The 15,440-nt window shown below is 34.7% G+C and overlaps 1 protein-coding gene and 1 pseudogene across 2 annotated transcripts in view; one reads left to right on the forward strand and one right to left on the reverse strand.

Annotated features, from left to right (window-relative positions):
• Window positions 1-1,301: 1,301 nt before the first annotated feature.
• Window positions 1,302-15,440, reverse strand: part of Rnf17 (ring finger protein 17) — a 105,299-nt gene continuing 91,160 nt past the window's right edge. For both annotated transcript variants that reach the window (XM_015499363.2, XM_015499362.2), the window contains exons 30-35: window positions 14,986-15,042; window positions 12,481-12,597; window positions 9,584-9,746; window positions 3,835-3,970; window positions 2,442-2,631; window positions 1,302-1,400 (exon numbers count right to left, since the gene is read on the reverse strand). In XM_015499363.2, coding sequence (XP_015354849.1) covers window positions 1,302-1,400; window positions 2,442-2,631; window positions 3,835-3,970; window positions 9,584-9,746; window positions 12,481-12,597; window positions 14,986-15,042 — 762 coding nt within the window. The remainder of the gene's footprint in view (window positions 1,401-2,441; window positions 2,632-3,834; window positions 3,971-9,583; window positions 9,747-12,480; window positions 12,598-14,985; window positions 15,043-15,440) is intronic.
• LOC107153727 lies at window positions 3,950-5,574 on the forward strand (annotated as a pseudogene).

The following is a 15,440-nucleotide window of genomic DNA, read 5'->3' on the forward strand; positions in this document are numbered from 1 at the left end:
GCACATTAAAACAATGAGATACCTTTTTATACTCATGTCATATTCTGGCAAACAAAGGTCTGGCTATACTCTGGTAAACTTTAGATAACCATTTTTTTTAGAAAGTAATTACCCTATGACCCAGCAAATCCCACTATTATATGTATATATACTAGAAAACCTCTCACATGAGGCCTTTAAGAAAAAACTGGTAATCAGATATCTGATACCTAATAAATCATGCACCAAATGGGTATAGCAGTGAAAGTGAGTAAAATAAATCTACACACACCAATATAGCTAACTAGTGCAAATAAAATAGAAAATAAAAGTTAACAGTGTGATTCCACAATCATTAAAAAATACACAGAGCAACAGTGTGTCTGATTTATGGATACATTCATATACAGTGAAATCATAAAGACCCATGTGAGAAGTCTAAATATCAAATCACATGATGTCTGTCTTAAGGACAATCATTAAGTTTATGAGCTGGGGTTGTGGCTCAGTGGCAGAGCACTTACTTGCCTATCATGTGTGAAGCACTGGGTTCAATTCTCAGTACCACATATAAATGAATAAAATAAAGGTTCATCAACATCTAAAAATTTTTAAAAAGTTCATTTTAAACTATTTTAAATTTATAGTAAAACAAAACATGAAAACATTTGAAAGCAAATATGTTTATTGACTATTTTTTCACACCATTTTTATCAGTTCAACATGTAAGAATAAGGGGGAGAAAAAAAGAACAGCACTACTTGCAGAACAAATGAAGAAAACTAAGCCTGAAATAAAACAGAAAAGTTCCCTCTGGTCTCTTGTAGATGCTCTGCACTGTCTATACCTAAAAAACAAAATGTGCGTTACTTTAAACCTCTGCTTTATGTAAATTGTTCACATATAGTTGTTGAATCACAAGAGTTATGTGAATGAATAAGATAAGAGGTATCTGTTAACTCAGTGCTTTAAAAACTATCAGGAGCCAACTGTTCAGTCATGCCATATGCACACCACAGTCATATGCCCTGAATTACTTATGGTGCTCACTGTCCTGCTCGCCCCATACCCATCTGGTACTAGGACGGTCACAACAGCCATTCCAGTGTTCTCATAAATATGGGGCCTCTGATGCTGATGCTCAAGAGGTAAGAAGGGCCTAAGAAGAAATTTGGAGGAGAGATTCTTGTAGAGTTTTGTTCATTCCTTTGAGAATCAAGGAAAATCAAAGGGTGCTTTTATAAGCAATTCAGCATTATTTATGCTATGGCAGTCACATGCTTCATGTCAACTGGAAGAGTGGATGAGAAAGTACACTTACATCATTCATCTCTGTCTGCCAGCCCCATTTCTACTAATGACATATGAACTGGATACTGTTCATCTTCATATAATGTCACTATTTGTTCTGGTGCCTGAGCCTAAAATTGAAAGGTACAGCTGTCAACAAAACCATGTCTTTGCTGCCCTTTCCTTCCTACTCTGGCCATTCACACAGGAGGGAAAAGTCATTCTCTAGACTTATTTCTAATTTATACTTTGTATTTCCAAAGGGCATCAGCAATGTTTCCTGCGAAATCCATTCTTTTCTTCTGCTCTATCTAAACTGTAATTAAGTCTCAATCTTTTCCTAGATGGACTTTAATTAATTACCATTATCTATGTTAAAGTTGATCTGCGCTCCACACTCAAAGTCCCCTGTTTGCATAAACGGAGTATATTTGATTGTTATTCACAAAGGTGAAAAAAATACTTATTTGTAAGAAATACTTGCCCTGGCTTCTTGAGAGAAATCCTACATGAACTCTACACACACACCACTGTGACATGCATAGGGGTTTTTTAAATAGCACTTTCTAGTAACATTACTGTCTCATGAACTCATCATATCTTATGTGTAAATCCCAAAGTCATGGATGGGACCAGGCAGGTAACATAAAGGAAGGAGGGAGGCAGGCAGGGTCAATACCAGTAATAAGGATGAGGACAACCTCTGAAGGTCAACTTTCCATCTAGCACCAGTCTAGCTGACTGCCTTACTGGGAAGGAGATTGGGGATTTCTATAATGTAGATATGTTTCTATGACAATCCTCATCCCTGCAAATTAACCTAACCCATACCTCTGTGGTAATACTTATTGCATTCTAACTCAGATTAAGTAGTGGTTTGCATGTTTGTTTCCCTTCATTAATTTACAAGTTCTTTAATTACAGGATATATAGCTTGATTATTTAAATCTTACTCATTACCTATCATGATAGAGATAATAAATTTTGTTATATATAAGCTAAAATACCATTTAACAAATCTTAAGATTTTTCTTGTAGTATGCACAGCTTTTTATGCCTTAACTATTACATTTTGCATGTAGATTTACATAGAAACAAAACACTACAAAATTAATAGGAACTGCTGGAAATAGTTTTTAAGAGAATTTTGGCTAATAAAGATAGATATTTACCATGGAGGAAGCATAGAGCTGTTTTCCTTGAAGACAATCTATCATGGCCCACAATGCCTCCATGCTCCACTTGGGACAATATGGTATTCTTGTCTTTCCTGAGTCTCTTATAGGAGGTTTAAAACCAGCCAAGAGAACCTTTATGGCTCGGGCTGGGTACTGCATAAGATGAAGAGGAATTTGACGCAGTCTGTCACAAAAGAAATTTTTTAAATGTTTAGAATGTTGCAATTCAAATTCTCTTTACAGTTGAAACTATAAAACTCTTAGGAGAAAATATAAGGGAAAAGCTTCATGATGTTGGATTTTGCTATGAAACTAAAAGCATAACCAAGAAAAGAAAAACCAGATAAAATGGATCTCAAAAGTAAAAACTTCTGTGAATTAAAGGACATAATTATAGTGTTAAGGCAGCCCATGGAATGGAGGAAACTATAAATAAAAATGGACATTTCTCCAAAGAGAATATACAAATGGTAAAAAAGCACATGAAAAGATGTTCAACATCACTGATGATTAGGGAAAGGCAAATCCAATTCACAAGGAGTTCCTACCTTGCACCCATTAGGATGTGAAGGGAAGGAGGGCAGGAAAGGAAGGAACAGAGGTGGGAGAGAGACAAACCCCCCAAATAGGAAACCACTGTTGGTGGAAAAACTAGAATCCCTGGGTGAACTGCTAATGGGAATATAAAGTGGTATAGCTGTTATAGAAACCAGTTTATGACAGTTCCTCAAAAAATAAAATTAGAATATTTGATCTAATAATTCCATTTCTGAATATATATCTAAAATAATTGAAAACAGGATTTCAGATATTTGTATACACGTTGATATGAACAATATTCACTACAGGTAAAAAGGTGGAAGCAACACAAGCATCTACTGATGGAAAAATGGATAAATAAGATGTGGTGTGTATAAACGATATTATTCAGCCTTAAAAAATGAAATTCTGGTACATGCTACAACATGGATGAATCCTGGGAATAATGCTAAGTAAATAAGACAAAAGGATGAATACTGTATGATTTTACTTATATAAAGTACTTAGAATAGGCAAATTCATAGAGACTCAAAGTAAATGAGTTATTAGAGGCTTGGGGGGGTGTCAAATGGGTTGTTTGATAACAGAGCTTCTGTTTGATGAAAAAGTTCTGGAAATGAAAAGTGGTGCTAGTTGTGTAACACTGTGTAAGTATTTAAAGCCAATTAATTATATATTTAAAAACAGTTAATAAATTTATGTATATCTTATCACAATAAAAATCTAGACTAAAAATCATTAATACATAATTGGCTTTAGTTTTTTTTTTCTTTTAAAAGCAGAGGTAAGATCTTCTCCCAAAACAAAAAGGAATCATTATTTGACTTTTTTTTTTTTTTTTTTTTACCTGTTTACTGTCAGCTTTTCAGTTGATCCATAATCAACAAACTGTACCAGGACAGATAAAGGATTAAACTCTTTAATGGATACAATCTTTGCTCTATACCATAAGCCATCAGCATATTCTGCAAGGCAAGGCATTTCTGGAAAGGCAGGAAAAGGGGAAAATCATAAAATTGCCTATGATTCTTTTTTTTCTGAATATTTTTTTTATTGCCAGTGGACCTTATTTATTTATATGTGGTGCTGAGAATCAAATCCAGGGCCTCACCCATGCTAGGCAAGCACTACAACTCCAGCCCTGACTCTGATTTTCTTAAAAATATTTTAATCTAGAAAAGTACAAAGATGTAAATATAACAACCATATGCTCACTACCCAGAATTAAATAGAGAATTGCTTTATGTTAGCCTCTACTGCTTGTATTTTATAAACTTGCCTTACTAATTCCTTAACATTAAGCTTTGAACAAAGCCACTTTCACATCCTTAGAATTCCTAATTTTATTTTCATGGCTTAGGTCACCTTGCTACCAGTCCACTTCTAATTTTTCCAAACCTCTCATAGTTTGGGTTATGTTTTGCAAGGGAAAAGAAATAGTTTCTATAGTTCCTGTTTTCAATGGTCATCCAATCCTTCTGTGTTAAACAACCATATTAATTAAATTTTATAAGTTCAATTACACTGCTCTTATTTAAAAAATTTCAATGGCATCTTAACTGCCTGCATACCGTCCGTAACACTGCAATTTATGGGCTTCTTCAGAGCCTTGCAAGCATTTCCTACATCATGTACTCAATTAGTTACCTCAATATGATTACTTAATTTAAAATCTTAATGACTGTACTTCATCATATTCATGTCTGTTCCTCTATCAAGAATTTTCTCCTAGGAGTGCAAGTCCCTGAGAGACTGAAGAAGAATCAGTGATCAAAATGCCTGGTAAAGCAAATCCTTCTGAGAAAAAGTCTTAACAGTTGAAAAGAAATTCAAAAAGAAAATTCAATAGTGAGGAACTGGAGTTGTCAGAGAAACAGGTAGAACAGGAAAAAAAAATCATCCAAAGTATTTATCTTCTTCAAATTTTTGACAAATAAAACATACTAATATAAAACAGATAAAGACAGCATCCAACAGAGAAAAACCTGGCAATCTCTTTCAAGAGTACCAGACAGCATTTGCAAACTATGATACAATCAGTAATAATAGCAATTCTGAGTAATACTATTAAGGAAAAAGAACAAATTCAGTATCAACTACCTGAAAATAAAATTGCTATAATTGTGTGAAACCATGAAAGTTCCTCCCAGAAAGCTGAAATATTTAATGTTTCAGATCTACAGAAAATGGAGAAGGCATGAGATGGAGCTAATGAAGGAGGAGGTCTGACATTACTAAGAAGAGACCACAGAATCAATGACTGAAAATATTCAGAGACTTAAGAACAAAATTCAAATTGTGGTACATGAGGTAGAAAAGGAGAAGGTAAAACATGCTTCAAATGGATTTTAGTGGGGTACTCTTAGATGTTCTTTACAATTCGTACCAGATGAAGAACTTGATGTTTATCAAAGAAGCCTGTAAGAAATTAGATCTCTTTAAGAGTTTATAGGTTGTTTCATATTAATTTAATGTTTATGATATTATAAAGGCCAAAGCCTAATATGCACTTTATTCTTTTTGGGGTACTGGGGATTGAACTCAGGGGCACTTGACCACTAAGTCACATCCCCAGCCCTATTCTGTATTTTATTTAGAGACAGGGTCTCACGAAGTTGCTTTGGCGCCTCGCTGTTGATAAGGCTGGCTTTGAACTTGCAATCTTCCTGTCTTAGAGTTGCTAGGATCAGAGGTGTGCGCCACTGCGCCTGGCCTGCACTTTAAAATTAGTATGTAGTCCTGAAAACTCTGTGTAGAGCAGTTGCTAAATCTAGAAAATCAATATTTATATTGTTGTCTTGCATTTATTTGCCTAAACCCATAAGAATACCCATGATCTAATGATTTATAATGGCAGAATGAAGCTCCTTTATTGGTTAGCATGGAAGAACTGTTACACTGAGACTTCATATATGTAAAGTGTTTATGTATAGTGCCTAATGAATAATGAAATAAGTATTTGCTTTAGCTGATAGCTTGCATTTTTCTGTCTAGTCACCTGGAACTGAGAAATTCTCAGATGCCTTCACTCTTACCTAACTCAGTCTTTTTGGGGAGTCATTAAGATTTGCCAGGTATCTTAAACTTTTTTTTTTTAATATTTATTTTTTAGTTTAGTTGGACACAGTACCTTTGTTTTATTTATTTATTTTTATGTGGTGCTGAGGATCGAACCCAGGGCCTCGCAGATGCTAGGCAAGTGCTCTACCGCTGAGCCACAACCCAAGCCCTTAGGTATCTTTAATTTTAAAGTACCATCAACATTTTATTTCTTTGGTTGGTTATTGAGTAGATATTGGATATTTATTTTCTGCCTTCATTAAATCATATTCTTATTTTTAAAAATTATTAAAAAGGAACTTAAGTACCTTTAGTCCTTAAAACAAAAATCAACCAAAAACTGTTTTGGGAAAACAGTGTTCAAGAACTGGCTGTCAAAGGCAAAAGGTAACTTAAACCAAAGAAGGCAGCAGATAAATTCAGGATTATATAAAATGCAGTTTATTGGAGACTATGGAGTGTCTCTGTGGCAGCAAGACAAAAGAATCCCTTCACCCTACAGCAGGAGGAAGCTAGACAAAGGTATCCCACAGCTGACCAAAATGCACCTGGGCTTTCTCAAATACTGTTAACATGTCAAAAGTCAGTCAAGAGACAGTTCAGGTGTGTCTACCACAAATGCTCAGCTGACTATGTTAACGGATTTGCTTATCGTATAGAGTTTGGGATATATGCCAGAGTCACCTGGTAGTGAGATGATGTTTACCACCAAGGTGGCTATAGTCATTTAATGCTGGATCCCTATAAATCCCTTTCTTATAAAACTGTCTTCATCATGTAGTAAGCATATATGTGTCAACAAGTGATTATTTCTTTGGTTGGTTAGTGAGTAGATATTGGATATTTATTTTCTGCCTTGTACTTTAGAGGTATGTAGTATTTCAATGTCATTTGTTTATATATCAATAATCTTTCCTAAGCCACTACTGTGTATTGTCTTGGTTCTATTATCTATTTGTAAAATAAATTAACTATAGACTAAAAAAAAAAAAAAAAACAAAGAAAAACCAAAACACACTCCTGAGGTCCCCTCTTTTTGAGGGTGGATACTGGGTACTGAACTCAGGGGTGCTCTGCCATTGAGCTACATCTCCAGCCCTTTTTATTTGAGACAGAGTCTTGCCAAGTTGTTGAGGCTGGTCTTGAACTTGTGATCCTCCTGTCTCAGCCTCCTGAGTCACTAAAAACAGCAGTGTGCTACCATGTCTGGCCATCCTGAGCTCTTCTTTTTACATCTAGTCTTCTTTCAACATGACTTAAAAAGTTCTGACTATAACTGATCAAAGCCTTCTCTGTGATCCTGTGGCATTATACACAACCTTTAATATGAGCTGTTACTTTATACTAAGATTACATGTCTATCTACCTGTTCTTTGGAGCTCAGAATTAGAGTTTACATTCCTAATATGGTATCTGGTGCAAATGCTCAATATAAAGTGTGTTAATGAATGGCAGGCTTGAGTAAAACTGGGAACATCAGCATAGTATTTACACCCTTCTAAATTTTAAAGTAGGTAGAATATGCCTCAATATCCGGTCTTATTCTACTTCCTATATCATGCTCTCTAGATAATTCCACAAGGAAAAACAGAGTTGTGAACAAATGACATTGAAATACTACACACTTCTAAAGTACAAACATCTTTATTTTAAGTAATCTAAAAAATTTTTCAATTATGTATTTTTGCTGTGCTGAGCCTTGAACACCCTGTACCTTGTACATGCTAGGCAAGTACTCTACCACTGACCTATATATTCCTACCCCCTCAAATAATTTTTTATTAGTTATTCCTGAAGGTGTAAAGTCATCAATAGAATAATAAAGAATCTCATCTATCTGATCTGTCCTGCATAGTTAATAACTGAAAATATTGTTAACAGTCCAACTTTACCTTGCTAGCCTTAAAAACATGGCTTTTTAAAATAGAACTTAAAGAACCCTGAAACTCCTATTTGTCATTTTAACACAAAAAACCCTCCTTTGATAGAAATTCCTTATTGAACATACCTATGCATTACTTTAACTTTCATACTTTAAATAAATTTTTATTGAAGTATAAAATATTCATCAAAAATGCACAAATAATGTATGTTTAACTCCATGAACTCCATGTGACTTCCCTTGAGATATGAACAAAATGAAGAAGGAATTGTTCCCTCTGAACAATATATGAAAAAAACCCCATGAGTTTATTTACTCATTTGATATTTATAATTTTATAAGCACCTACTTGTGTCAGGTATTCCTCTAATTGCTGGTGACCCTGAGTCACCTACTCCAGTGCTATTTAAAAGAGGTGAGAAGAAGGATGGAGATTTGGGGGCATCTGAAGGTGGAGACTGTTTTTTTTTTTTTTTTTTTTTTTTTGGTGGAGACTGTTTTATATTGAGAGGTCAGGAAAGACTTGCAATAAAGGAACATTTGAACAGAGACCTAAACTGTCACAGACAGTCTGGGGAAGAACATTTCAGGTGGAGGCAACTGCAAGCAATATTCATCAGCCAAAAGTAGATCATGACCTATTAAAATCTCCCTGGACTCCATGCTGCCTGCCAACCCATCAGAAGCTGTGCTTTTCAGTGGCTTTCTCAGTGTTATTTAAGCAAATGAAATATGCTTGTTCTCATTTTATTTGTTTATGTAATATTTTTGTGCTACTTCAGTAAGAGAATGTATTTTAATAACCTTATGTACTTAATAATCATAGATATTTGTGACAATATTTTTGTAGTCACAGAATAAAATAAGCATTGCACTCTGAAAAAAATAAAAAATAAATAAAATAAAATCTCCTTGGAGAGGCTGAGGCAGGAGGATTACAAGTTTGGAGGCCAGCCTTATAAACTTAATGAGACTCTGTCTCAAAATTAAAAAAAAAAATTAAAATAAGGTAAGACATGAATTAGGTTGATATACTTTTTCCTTTGCTAAATAAAGTATCTTCTGATGAATAAATACACCTGTATCACATGTTGATATAAATGTATAGGCACTCTTGGTATTCACGAACTGTCAAACCACAAACTAAATAGATTTCCCTTACAGCAGAATCATGCATATTTAATAAAGCCTGAAAGAACAGACTGGACAGAAAAAAGGAATTTAACCTATCCTGATGGACCAGGACAGTCTTGAGTCCCCCCATCTCAAAATTATCAGTGTAGGTGGTTTATAATTGAATCACTGCAATTAAAGTCTAAATGGCAACTTTCACTATTTGAGCTAGTGGTAAAACTTCATGCTTAGAAAATGATCTTTTATACTTTATGCTGTCAATTTCCCAACATACAGATTTTTTGGGAAGTAGAAATATCCCAGAGGATTTGCTTAACTCCTCTTTTAGTTTACCTTCCTACTCTAGAAAATGAGGGAGAGATTATATCCAAGTTATCTTTGGAATTTGAAGATTTCATGCATGTAAAATGAGTATAAGAAAATACAGTTAGCATTAGCAATAACCCAAACTCCTGTCCATTACAATAAAAATCAAGTTTTGCTAGTAACCTTATTTTGTTTAAAAAAAAAAAAAGTATACCTGTTCTAAAATCTGTCAGAGGAGGGAATGTCTCTACATTCTTATTAAACCTCTGCAGTGCTTCTTCAAGACTCTCGGATTCCGATTCCCAGCTGATGTCATCTGTGTTACTATGATGGTTACACTGACTACGGTTTTCTACAGAATCAAGGCAAATGTACACCTAAATGGATGGAAGGGAAGGAAAAGAACTTTCAAGTTTTGTAATTTCTAGTATTCACTTATGTGGATGAATTATTGTGGCAAGTGGTCTCAAAGCCCCAATGATCCTTGCCTCCTGCTGCTTACCTCACTGTAGTTCCCTCCCACATTCTACTACCCTGATTTTGTAGTCAAAACACCACCATTTGAAGTAGGGTGTGACTATTGAGGCTGGATAAGAGACATGTGGCTTTGTTCTCTGGTGCTCTTGTTGGGGAATGCAAGCTCCAGGAAGTCTGTAGCCACAGCCTATGCAGGCCACTGGAAGGGCCTCAAGGATGCAGAACTGACCTCTCCAGGTAATGTCATGTCTTTTTTAAAAGTGAATTCTACAGTCCTCATCAACATCTTGATTACAACCTAGACTAATCCTGACCTAGACTTAATTAAGCAGTGTTTTTTAACCTTTTTTTGTTTATTTTTATGTGGTGCTTATGGTCAAACCCAGTACCTCACATGTGCCAGGCAAGTGCTCTACCACTGAGCCACAACCTCAGCCCAATTAAGCAGTTTTTTGGGGGGGTACTGGGTATTGAACTAAGGGGCACTCAACCACTGACCCACATCTCCAGCCCTTTTTTGTATTTTATTTACAAACAGGGTCTCATTGAATTGCTTAGTGCCTTGCTAAGTTGCTGAGGCTGGCTTTGAACTCGTGATCCTCCTGTCTCAGCCTCCTGAACCTCTGAGATTACAGGTGTGTGCCACCATGCTTGGCCTAATTAAGCAGTTTCTAGATTCCTAACCCTCAGGTGTGTGCTGTAAGCTGCTAATTTGGGGCAATTCATTATGTAGCAATAAATAATACAAAAATTATTATAAAACCCAGCAATAGTTGTACACTACTATGGTCTCTGATGAAAGTAGACAACAAGTCCTTTCCTTCCTGTGAGACAATAGTTTACTATGTAAAAGGTTGAATGAGCTGCTTCTGCTACTTGTCTTTCCTCCTCCTTTTTGGCTAAGAACATGTAAGTTTGAATTTTTTTTTTTTTTTTTTGCAGTACTGGGGATTGAAACCAGGGCCTTGCACATGATAGGCAAGAAATAACATTAGAAATAAGCTAACTTTCTGGGAGCGGTGGTGCATGCCTCTAATACCAGTGGCTCAGGGGGCTGAGACAGGAGGATCTTGAGTTCAAACCAGCCTCAGCAAAAGCGAGGTGCTAAGCAACTCAGTGAAACCCTGTCTCTAAATAAAATACAAAATAGGACTGGGGTTGTGGTTCAGTGATTGGGTGCCCCTGAGTTCAACCCCTGTACCAAAAAACAAACAAAATCAAAACCCTGCTTCCCCAGCCTGTTATAACAAAACTCAAGTTTTGTTAAGAATCTATTTCCTGGGCTGAGGCTGTATATTGGTGGTAGAGTGCTTGCCTCGCCAATGACACCACATAAAAATAAATAAAGATACTGTGTTCATCTAAAACTAAAAAAAAAAAAATTAAAAAAAAAAATAAAAAAAATCTATTTCCTTCAAAAAAATAAGTATACCTGTTCTAAACTCTGATAGAGGAGGGGAATGTCTGTACATTCTTTTTTTTTTGGTACTGGGACTTGAACTCAGGGCTGCTTACCCACTAAGCCACATTCCCAGCCTTTTCTTTTTTTTTTTTTAACTTTCTTTTTTAATGATTTATTTATTTATTTTGCATTACAATTCTTAATACATTATACAATAGTTTATCATATCTCTGATTATATATAACATATGATGACACCAAATTCACATCTTCATACCCAGCCTTTTCTTGAACTGTATTTAGGACAGGGTCTCACAGGATTGCTTAGGGCCTCACTAAGTTGCTGAGACTGGCTTTGAATTCATGATCTTCCTGCTTCAGCCTCCCGAGCTGCTGGGGTTACAGGCATGCCCCACCATACCTGACTAGAATGTCTTTGCATTCTTATTAAACTTCTGCAGTGCTTCTTTAGGCTTTTTCAAGGTTGTAACTCCTTCACTGAGCTACAACCCCAGCCCTTTTTTATTTTTTGAGACAGGGTCTCCCCTCAGTTGCTCAAGCTGTCCTCAAAATTGCAATCTTCCTGCCTTAGCCTACTGAGTAGCTGGGATTACAGGTGGTATACCTGTGCTGGGCTTTATAAGTGAATTTTCTTTATTGCATTATTCAGTCAGTCAACATTCACCTAGTGGCTACTAATATATATATTTAGAATAGTGACATATATATGTCACTATTCTAAATTCTGGAGAATATATCAATGAATAACATGGATTAAGAGTCCTATTTTCATGGAGTTACTTTCCAGTGAGGAAAGTAGACAAACATCATAAATAGAAACAGGTTTTTTTTTTTTTCCCGTATCACTTATCATCTAACAACTTACTAACCCACAGCAATTAGGGATTTTGGTATAGGAAAAACCACTGCTAGTGAGATGTTTGTGATTTTATAGGAGGAAACAGTTCTACCTTAAATATCTAAAAAAATCAATATAAACACAACAGTGAGTAAAGGCACAAGACACTGAACCTAGAAGGTGTTACCAAACATCTGCTTCATGATAAATAATAAATGTCTGAGGAGGATATTACATGGTGAGGCCAATTAGAGATCACCAGTTTTACAATATTTACAGTCAGGAAGCTGGAGAAGTGAAGAAGCAATTCTAATATTTAAAACAAAGATTGCTGCTATGTTTTTAACCACTACCAAATCACCCAGATGACATACTTCGTTAGGTGAGACAACGTGTTTCACTTGAACAGCATACAGTTCTTCTGGGGGAGGTAGAGATGAAGACAAATATGGTGGTAAAATAGGAGTCTCCGTTTCAGACAAAAGCAATTCCTGAAACACCACAAAAATTTCAAATTTCAGAATGACAATCACAAAAATTGACTATAGAAATTCATTCTGGTGTTAACTTACTTTCAATTAGCAGAAAGCAAGTTATCCTTGATATTGAAAATGACAATAGTTTTGAGGTAGTAGAAACAAAATGTTCTAAGATGTTTAGCTTTCTTTTGTCCTCCATCAACAATAATTGGCACTAATGAATAGGACTGGGGTATCTGAGGTGCAGAACGGGGCAATTTCCTTTTGCCTTTACATGCTTCTGTAGTATTTCAGAATAATTTTAGAATAATTATTTTCTAATAAAACTAAAATTATATATGAAATGCTAAAAGATTAGTTAAAATCATCAAAAAAGGTGAGTATCTATCTTATCCATCTCTTCTGTTCTGCAGTGCTGGGGATTGAACACAAGGCCTTGCACATGTAAGGCAAGTGATCTACCACTGAGCTACACCCCCATTCTCACATCTTTTTAAAACGTACTTTTTACTCCTTGTCTATCAATGGATAAAAGAATAAAAATGGATAAAGAAAATTATACACACACACACACACACTGGAATTTTATTAAGTCATAAAGAAAAAATTCCATTATGTTATTTGCAAGAAAAGGATGGAACTTGAGACCATTAAATTAAATAAGCAAAACTTAAAGTCAAGGGTTGTATGTTTTCTCTCATGTGTGGAAACTAGAGAGGAAAAATGAAAAGTGGTGGGGAATAAGTAGAGGAAAGGGATCAGGGGGATACAGGAGAAGAGGGAAGGAGGAAATACTGGGGAATGATATTAGCCTAATTATATTGTTACATTGTATGTATGTATGAATATGTAACAACAAATCCCACCATTATGTACAACTATAATGCACCCATAAAAATATAGAAAAATTAATTTTTATTCTTAAAGAATATGATAAATAACATAAGCAAATAAAATCATCACCTATTTGTAGGTTAGTTCATTATTATTAAACATTTTCAAATTCTGGACAAAACCAAAGCAAAAATTATATCTAGGGAAGTTCAGCAAAAGTGACTTTAGCTGAATTTTACTGATTTGTTACAAAGTACCTACTTTACTACAAGCATGTTATCTTTATATCAAATAAATAAAATTCTACTAATAAAGCTTAATTTATTAAAACTCTCCTTACACCAAAATACACAAGTGACTAAAAAACCACATAAATTTGACTTAACCAAAATTAAAAGTTATAGTGCTTAAAGGACACTATCAAGAAAGTGAAATGATAACCCACAGAATGGAGAAAATATCTGCAAATCCTGTACCTGAGAAGAGATTGTATACAGAATATATAAAGAACTCTTATAACTCAACAATAAAAAGATAATAAGATAATCCAACTAAAAATAGGCAGTGGATTTGAATAGATATTTCTCCAAAGAAAAAATATAAATGGCCAATAAACCCATGAAAATATGCTCAATATTATCATCAGTAAAATGTATATCAAAATCAGGATGGATAAAAAAAATTTACAAAAAATGGTGTGGATATAGAGAAAATGGTGTGAATGCAAAATGGTGCAGCCCCTCTGGGAAAGAGTTTTACAGTTCCCTAAAATGTCAAACATAGTTACCATGAGACTCAGTAATTCTCCTAGGTATACACCCAAGAAGAAGGAAAACATGTTCACATAAAAGCTTGTACATGAATATTCATAGCAATATTATTTACAATCACCAAAATGTGGAAACAAGCAAAGTGTTCATCGACAGATGAATGGATAAACAGAATATATCCATACAGTGGAATTTTATTTGTCAACAGATTGAAATACTTCTATGTACAATAACACGCAAGAACCTTAAAAACATACTAAGGAACAAGAAAGGAACAAAGGACCACATATTGTATGATTCCATTTATATGAAAAGTCTAGAACAGGCATATCCAGAGAGACAGAAGATTAAGTGGTTGCCATAAAACTGGGGAATAACGGGGAATGAGTACTGTTTTTACAGGGTTTCTTTTTGGAAAGTTTTGGAATTAGTGGTAATAGTTGCATAACTCAGTGAATAATTCTTTTTTTTTTTAAATAGAGAGGTGAGGAGAGAGAATTTTTAATATTTATTTTTTAGTTTTCGGCAGACACAACATCTTTGTTTGTATGTGGTGCTGAGGATCGAACCCGGGCCGCACGCATGCCAGGTGAGCGCGCTACCGCTTGAGCCACATCCCCAGCCCATCAGTGAATAATTCTAAGAACCACTGAACTGTACATTTTAAAAAGGTGACATACAGTATATAAATAATATATCAGTAAAGCAGTTATAAAGAAAGTTCTTACTTCCTCATCCTATATCAGATCCTTTATGAAGCATGCAAAGTTTCCAAAGTATTTGGATTGTAACTTACCTCGAATTTTATTTCCCAACTTTCTTCCTCATACTTTTTATTATAATCTGCTGGTTTCTAAAACAATATAATATCATTAATAAATAAAACAATTTTTATCTACATAATATTGTTTTAAAGCACTTTCATATTTCATCCCCACAGATATGGAGGCATTATGTTATGCTAAATATGTATCAATGATAATTAGTTTATTAGGAGACAGTGGTACCTAATACTTTTCCTTTTAAAATATGCACAGTGAAGAGTACAACTGGAAAAGAGGCTAAGTAATTTTTATCAACTGAGCTTAATACATGGAGAAACTTTTAGATAATACATGTCTGCACATGCATGCACACATATATGTTTTTGCTTAAAAAAAAAAGCTGGTTTGAGGATTACAGATACAAACTGACATTGCAGTTTTATGACAGAGAAGAAAGTAAACTTTTTTTTTTTTTTTTTGCTTGGGG

The sequence above is a fragment of the Marmota marmota genome, unplaced genomic scaffold (genome assembly GCF_001458135.2).
Source record: "Marmota marmota marmota unplaced genomic scaffold, marMar, whole genome shotgun sequence".
Lineage (NCBI taxonomy): Eukaryota > Metazoa > Chordata > Mammalia > Rodentia > Sciuridae > Marmota > Marmota marmota.